The sequence below is a fragment of the Pinus tabuliformis genome, chromosome 2_2 (genome assembly GCF_031772625.1).
Source record: "Pinus tabuliformis cultivar Carrire ecotype Pingquan chromosome 2_2, CPIR1, whole genome shotgun sequence".
NCBI classification, from domain to species: domain Eukaryota; kingdom Viridiplantae; phylum Streptophyta; class Pinopsida; order Pinales; family Pinaceae; genus Pinus; species Pinus tabuliformis.
Genome location: NC_142300.1, coordinates 591,596,049 through 591,604,514, shown reverse-complemented (window position 1 = coordinate 591,604,514; position 8,466 = coordinate 591,596,049). Strand labels below are relative to the sequence as shown.

Sequence of the window (8,466 nt, the reverse complement as noted above, 5' to 3'; positions counted from 1 at the left end):
TTGTTTTTGGAACAACTGTTTGAATGGTGATTGCGTTGTTCACACAGGTGAAGTTCAAAACATCAATCTTTCACATGTTCAACTATGTCACAATGTTGGAATTGATCAATTTGTTTTGGAAGGACACCATCTAGAAATACAACACTACGAAATTATATAAGTTTAGAAAAATTAGAGACATAAAAAGAAACATCTTTATCATATCCAACACTAGTTTTGTTTTTGTTGTGTAATTTCTTTCCAAGGTCTTATAACAGGTTTCACATTAGGAATTTTAACTGCATCCAATTTTTTTCCTGAAATGGCTTCATTAATTTTCGACTATTGTTTGGAATTAGGATCACCTCATTGTACTTGAGACTCAATTTGGAGAAATTCATATGCCTCCGATGCATCATGTAAACAGACTCTAATATCAACAAGACTTAATTTGTTGATATTTATAGTTTCATCAACAGTGGAATTAATGAGATTTTTTTAATATTTCTAATACATTCTTAATTTGAGCCATTTTAGTCAATCTCAAGTGTCGGGTTCAATCGAAATGCACTATTTTACAAAGTAATTTGACTAGTAAAAACACAGACAACTTTAAAAATTTGACCAAAATGATCTTACAAGAATTTGATCTTGTAACCTTTTAATATTTAATATACCAAATTAGCTTTTCTACCCACAATGCCTTCTTTCTCCTTTTATTCAAATCAAAGTAATATCACCAGTAAAAAATATGTATTCTTCAGTGACCAAAAAGCATATTCCTCCTTCACCGTGTTTCATTCAGAAGGAACCTCAACTTCAAATGAACTGTTAAAATCAAACATTTTATTTATTTATTTTTATATAGCTCATTTTGAATGAAGGAAATACATTACTTGACCAATGTTACCACCAACGTCAAAGTCAACATAAATATGATTGACTTAAAATAGAGATTTATGACATATATGCCAATTAACTCATGACATAAAATGCAAAAGCAAGAAGTACATCACTTTATAATGTTTCTCACCATTTGTAGGAAATGTCGTGGAAGAATCCAGTCACCAGTGTGTTATCCAGTAAACTCCTAATTCAAACTCCTTCAACATAAACAGAATACAGACTTCATCATTTAATATCAATAATCGTCCTCTCTTACACAGTCACAGATACGTCCGATGCGAGCTTTCCAAAGGCCTTAAAAGACTTATTCCAAAATAGTCAAAATAGCATATTCTGAGCACATTATTAGTTCACACGACCCTTAACAATCCAATGACGGTTGATTTGGTTTAGCATATGGGCATCACGTTCTCAAACAAAATTAAAAAATCTGAACACTGCGCCATCCAGATACGGCTTCTCCACACACAAGCCACTATGTGGAGAATGCTCCTGTCTCATAAACAATAATTTCACATCTTTATAAGATGTTTAGAGAATAATTTAAACAAAATTGAAGTAACTCAACGAGTGACTTCACTTATCCCTGTGTCAGATGCTACTTCCACTGATGATGTGCATGTGATCCAATAAAGCACCATGATCTTTCTCACCAAGGACAGATAAAATTTCCTTGAATACCCACCTGTTGTCATAATAGTTTCTTCACATGTTAGTCACATGTCAAGACTAAACTCACACGGTTACACATTTAAATATTTCCAATTTAAATGTTTAACACGATGCTTTGTAACTTTAAGTGTTTTGAGCCAATAATTAATTGGAATGTCATATGTGACAATGGATGGCGTGAGGGTGTAGTTAATGTTTGGCCTTATCTTTGCATGTGATAGTTTCTCCTTTCTCATTCCTTGTGCCTAGGTCTCGGGACTTGAGACAACATATGAAATTTTGCATGGTCTACACCAAACCTCCTGGCACGCAATTTAGTCAACATATTGTGGAGGGTGTCTAAGCATCCACTCGTCCCACTAGCATGGTTGTAATAATTTTTTTTGAAAACCCCATAGATAGGTTCGTAACCAATCAAATTTTATAGAGTCATTCTGTTGTTGGCATATTTTGATATGACACTGCACAATAATAACTATATTTTCATGGATGGCGTACTTAACATTGGATTTACGATTGAGAAGAGCCTTCAAAATAATTTTTATCAAGTACAACAAGTTATCCTTGAACATATCGACAACGTATTAGTTATTTTATATAGGAACACTTCAATTAAAATAAATATTAGCTTAGAACCTCCCTCTTTTTTTTTTTTTTAATTTGACTTTGAATAGCCCTAGTATATACGCCTAAGAGCTTGCCCAATTTTTCCAATTAAATAAAAACAAGGATTAAAGGCAATAAACAAACTTTCATTGTTAAGTAGTTTTCAAGCATTCACCAGAATTTTCATGATGGCTTACGCCAGAAGAAAAAGCAATAATGAATTCAAATTTGTTTTTTCTGAAGCTGCTTTGAAGAATCTGTTGGAAGTTTCATGATTTGTTACATCGTGGAAGCTTCATTATTATACTAACACAAACACATCTCACTCATTATCGAGAGAAAATGAAGAAAACCATTCAAACCCACTCTAATAATTTTCATGTATTTTTCACAAGGATGAAAAGCTAGATTAAACCCATGTTTGTAGCTTTGAGTGTCATTATATTGCCTGAATTGAAACCAAGGCTCCTTCCATGTTTTTTTATGTAGGTAATCTTGACCTAGATTTCCACACCATTAACCTAATTATTCTTGATTCTGAAGTGCCCTACACTTTTGGATGTATAGCATTAGCATTGGTCCATAAGTAGTTGTTGGATTTAATAGATGTTTTACCATTCAATCAAATTGTTTAGTCCATTCTAATTAGAAAAGTTTAACTCATTCAAACTCATAAACAACAAGCCAACACATAAATTACTATATAATAGATTTAACTCTAAACTCCTTAACATTAGATAAAATGGCAACACAAAAATTCTCAAACATATAACTTTAGAAACATTGAAAAAATATAATATAAAATACTTAAATTAATTATGAAAACCAAATTACAATTTTTCCAATTTAAAAATCTTATCTACATTCTAAATAGTTTTCATTGTTAAGTAGTTTTCAGGCATTCGCCAGAATTTTCATGATGGCTTATGCCACAAGCAAAAGCAATAATGAATTCGAACTCTTTTTGTTTGAAGTTTCTTTGAAGAATCTGCTGGAAGTTTCATGATTTGTTACATCGTGGAAGCTTCATTATTATACTAACACAAACGCATCTCACTCATTATCGAGAGAAAATGAAGAAAAACATTCAAACCCACTCTAATAATTTTCATGTATTTTTCACAAGGATGAAAAGCTAGATTAAACCCATGTTTGTAGCTTTGAGTGTCATTATATTGCTTGAATTGAAACGAAGGATCCTTCCATGTTTTTTTATGTAGGTAATCTTGACCTAGATTTCCACTCCATTAACCTAATTATTCTTGATTCTTAAGTGCCCTACACTTTTGGATGTATAACATTAGCATTGGTCCATAAGTAGTTGTTGTATTTAATAGATGTTTTACTCTTCAATCAAATTGTTTAGTCCATTTTAATTAGGAAAGTTAACTCATTCAAACTCATAAACAACAAGTCAAGACATAAATTACTATATAATTGATTTAACTCTAATCTCTTTGGCATTGGATAAAATAACAAAACAAAAATTCTCAAACATAAAATTTATAAATATTGAAAAAATATAATATAAAATGTTTAAATTAATTATGAAAACAAAATTACAAAATTTAAAAATCTTATCTACGTTTTTTATACATTTTAGAACAATTATTAATATATAATAATTATGAATAAAATAATTATCTTTATATTATATTTTAATGAATAATAAAATACTTGCCTATGCCATAGACATGAACACTTTAACACTTCTCGGGCAATTGCTAATATATAATAATTATATTTATATTATATTTTAATAAATAATAAAACACTTGGATATGCCATAGACATGAACACTTTAAATTGACCTGGGACAACCTTTCTTCACCGCCCATTTTTGTGGCCTGTTATGAATTATTGCTCCACAAAGACCGCATTACGAAAGCCAATATCCACGGCGACGACCTGCCCGTCAATTCCAGTCAATTCAGTCCCGTTCCATACGTCAAATTTTTTCTCTCTCTGAATATTTTCCCGTCAATTCAGTCCTGCAGAGCAACGACTCTATATCAAACAAATAAATTATTAAAACTTTCTTCACCGCCCATTTTTGGGGTCTGTTGTGAATTATTGCTCCAAGTCACTCAAATATCTCAAGTCTCAAGTAGTCTGGTCGGCCATTTCAAGTCACTCAACACATCTTTACTGACTTCTTTAGCCACAACGACGACCTGCCCGTCAATACCTCCCACTCAATTTGCGGTCTTTGCGGAGCAATAACTCATAACAGGACCGAAAAATGGGCGGTGAAGAAAGTTTTAATAAATTATTTGTTTAATATAGAGTCGTCTGTAACTCTGTGGCAATAAACATGCAAAAGGTTGTTCCAGGTCAATTTATTTAGCACTTAATTCAAACAACGATCATATTTACATTGAAACCATCGTTAAAGTGTGCAGGTCTCTGGCATAGCCAAGTGTTTTATTATTATTAAAAAATAATACAAAAATAACTCTTTTACTCATAAATATTATATGTTATTGCCTCGCCCACCCGTAAAATGACTATATGAGCTCCAATGGATGATGATCAAAGTGCTCCTGGCAATTGAATGGGTTTCAATAAATAAATTTGTTACATCACTAACATGCCTACTTGTCTCAATTAGTGCTTGACGAAAGCCAATATGGTCTGGTCGGCCATTTCAAGTCACTCCACACAGCTTTACTGACTTCTTTATCGACAACGACCACCGGCCCGTCAATACCTCCCGCTCAATACGCAGATTTTTTCTCTCTCGCAATATCTTTTCCCTCTATATATATGTTTGTGTACAAAATCATAACTCATCAACTTTGAGGGACTTTTGCGTTTCAAAGAGCCAGAAATGGATCATAAAACAGCTGCTCCCATGGTGATGCTCCTGTTTTTAGTTACCATGGCAGCCTCTCTTCTTGTTGTTGCTGCAACAAACATTAAAGATTCAAGCTGGAAACCATTGGAGGAGGGTTTATATGCTCATCATCTCCATCTTGAATCTCAATTTCAAGATTCTGTTTGGAATGGACATAATGCGCTGGAGGAAGGTCACAGTGGAAGGGACTTGGACGCTCTTCTGTCATTTAAAAATCATATCAAAAGCGATCCGGCGGGAAAGCTGTGCAACTGAACAGTTCAGAATTCAAAGGAGGTATGCTCTTCATGGTACGGCATTCGCTGCGCGCAACACACTAGAGCAGTTATTGCCATAATACTTCCTGTTCCCATTTCCTCTGATGGATTCGGGTATTCGGTGGATTCTGGATTACAACTGGGAGGTACCCTCTCGCCCTCCCTTGGCAGCCTTTTTTCACTCCAGACGTTGAATCTTTGTGGCAATAATTTTACAGGAGTTATTCCACCTGAACTGGGGCAGCTTAAAGCCCTGAGATTACTTAACCTCACTTACAATATGCTTGAGGGATCTGTTCCAGCTTCATTGTCGAATTGCACAGCCCTTCGATGGATCGACCTTTCATATAACCCCATGTTGTATGGGACGATGCCATCAGAGTTTGGTCGTCTAGTCAACTTGGAACATCTCAGCTTGTCCGACAGTGGTCTGAGTGGAAGTATTCCAGCTTCATTGTCTAATTGCACAGCCCTTCGATGGATCTACCTTTCAATGAACTCCTTGAATGGGACGATGCCATCTGAGTTTGGTCGTCTAGTCCACTTGAAACATCTCAACTTCCGGGGCAATGATCTGAGTGGAAGTATTCCAACTTCTCTAACCAACTGCACATCACTCCAAGAGTTGTGGCTTGGTGAGAACGCTTTCAATGGTTCAATCCCTTCCGTTTGGGGTTTGATGACAAGTCTATCTGATGTTGACTTATCCTCCAACCAGTTAAGTGGTCACATCCCTCCGGTTCTGGGCAATCCTAATCGGCTGTTGTTCATCTACTTCAGTGACAACCAATTAAGTGGAGGAATTCCATCTCTCGCCAATTACTCCCAGATTTTGCACATCGACTTAAGTGTCAATCACTTGAGCGGAAGAATTCCAGCGCTCCGCAATTTGACCCGTTTATTGCACATTGACATTTCACTTAACAACATCAGTGGCAGAATTCCAGTGGAATTGGGGTTGCTACACAAGTTAGAGACACTGGATTTACGTTCTAACAAATTGGATAACAGTATTCCTCCGGCGCTAGGAAATTGCTCGTCCCTCAGGTTTTTATATTTGGGGAACAATCGATGGTCGGGCATTGTACCACCCGAGTTGGGTAATTTGCGGGAGCTTAATCACCTTTCAATCCATGGCCCATGTGGTCCTCTGCCCGATGAGTTGCCCTATGAGTTACCTGATTATAATTGTGTTCGTGGCAATATTTCAGGTTCTATCCCTTCCGAAATAGGAAATTGCAGTAATCTCTCTTATCTAGCTCTTTATTCAAATATGCTCACAGGGCCTATACCTGAAACCATTACAAGATTGAATAACCTTACATTTCTTGCCCTCAGTAACAACAAGATCACGGGTACAATTCCTCAGGAAATAGGAAAGCTCAAATCCCTTGAATACTTGTATTTATTTTCAAACAACTTAACTGGACATATTCCAGATAGCATAGGTCACTTAAAATTTCTTAGAGCCCTAGATTTGAGTAGGAATAATATTTGTGGCAATATTCCTTCTCATGCTAGTGGATTGGCTTCACTAGAATCTTTGACTTTATCAGAAAACAACTTGAGTGGGATCATTCCTGGAGCCATAGGAAATCTCAAATCTCTTTACCTCATAGGAATATCAAAAAATTCATTTAGTGGAGTTTTGGGTAATATAAAATTTCCAGATCTTTTAAGTTACTTTTCAGCTTACTCTAACAAATTTTCTGGAACTTTGCCAATGTCTTTAGCAGAGTGTGTATTGATAGATTTAAGAAAAAATCAATTAACAGGTGAGCTGCCTCAACATATTGGAAATTTTCAATACTTACGAGTGTTAAGTATCAGTTATAATAATTTCCATGGTGGGATTCCTCAATCCATCACAAATCTCACCAAACTACAGGTATTGGATTTATCCAACAATATATTCAATGGAGGAATACCCTTACATCTTGAGAGACTTCAGGGATTTACAATCAATGCATCTTCAGATTATGCAATTGACATGCCATTGTCCATTATCATTAAAAGATTTGAGTACACTCTCAAATATGTGCTTGGTATAAATACAATAATTGACTTGTCAAACAATAATTTGACAGGAGGAATACCTACAAGCATAGGGAGCCTAAATCAATTGAGATTATTGAATTTATCAAGGAACCAACTCGGAGGACAAATTCCTGCATCATTTAGTGAAATATCTACTTTGGAACAATTGGACTTGTCCAAAAACAGGTTGATTGGGGACATTCCTCAAGAGCTTTCTAAATTGTCAATGTTGGCAGTGTTTGATATTTCATTTAATAGTCTATGTGGCCCAATCCCAACAGGGACACAATTTTCTACTTTCAATGTAACATCATTTCAAAATAATAAGTGCTTACAAGGGTGTCTTTTAAGTGCATGTAATGTAAAGAAAGCACCAATGGGAGAAGGAAACAATGGTAAGAGTAATAATATCAAGGTGGGATGGCTAAGTCATTTAGATGGAAAAATCTCATTATTAGCATTGAGTATAGGAGTTGGTATTGGATTTGGGGGAGTGGTTGCTATGTTCATATTGTGGGAAAGAGCTAGGCATTGGGTATTGGGTTTGCACCCCAATAAATCACAAACTTTTTATGGAGAATATCGATTCCCTACATAAAAAGAATATAAATATGTTTTGGTTTGTATTTGAATGTTTCAGAATAAAGATGATTTTTTTCTAGGAAGAATATCCATTCCCTACTAAAAAAGAATGTAAAGATGATTTGTTTTCTATAGAGAATATAATTTTCTTAAAAAAGTTGTGAAGATATTTTGGTTTATATTTGAATGTTTCCAAATAAAAATACTTTATTTTCTATTTAAATGTCTCAAAATAATCAATTATAATCAATAAAATAATCTGTAACATATTTAAAATATTATAAAAATACTATTTTTTTAATATAAATTATTGAAAAAATCAATAACTACACATAACCCTACTAAATTCTCTTCCATACCACTGTAATCCCCAATTTTCATGCAAATACCACCATCATAAATTATCTATGAATAATCCTTTCCATTTTTAAAATCCAAATCCATATTTCAACTATGACAACCTTAGACCATCGGGTTACGCTGAATGGTGGACGTCCTACATCATGGTCGTTTTCCAACCAATATAATGTTCATTTAGCTTTGAAATTCGACTTGTTTAACATTGCTTGC

General features: G+C 34.5%; 1 protein-coding gene across 1 annotated transcript; it reads left to right on the top strand.

The window, feature by feature from the left end:
• The first annotated feature begins 4,971 nt into the window (after nt 1-4,971).
• On the top strand, nt 4,972-7,912 carry LOC149194033 (uncharacterized). The gene has a single exon (XM_089407179.1). The coding sequence runs from the start codon at nt 5,558-5,560 to the stop codon at nt 7,910-7,912; it is 2,355 nt and encodes a 784-aa protein (XP_089263305.1). The 5' UTR covers nt 4,972-5,557.
• The last annotated feature ends 554 nt before the right edge of the window (nt 7,913-8,466 follow it).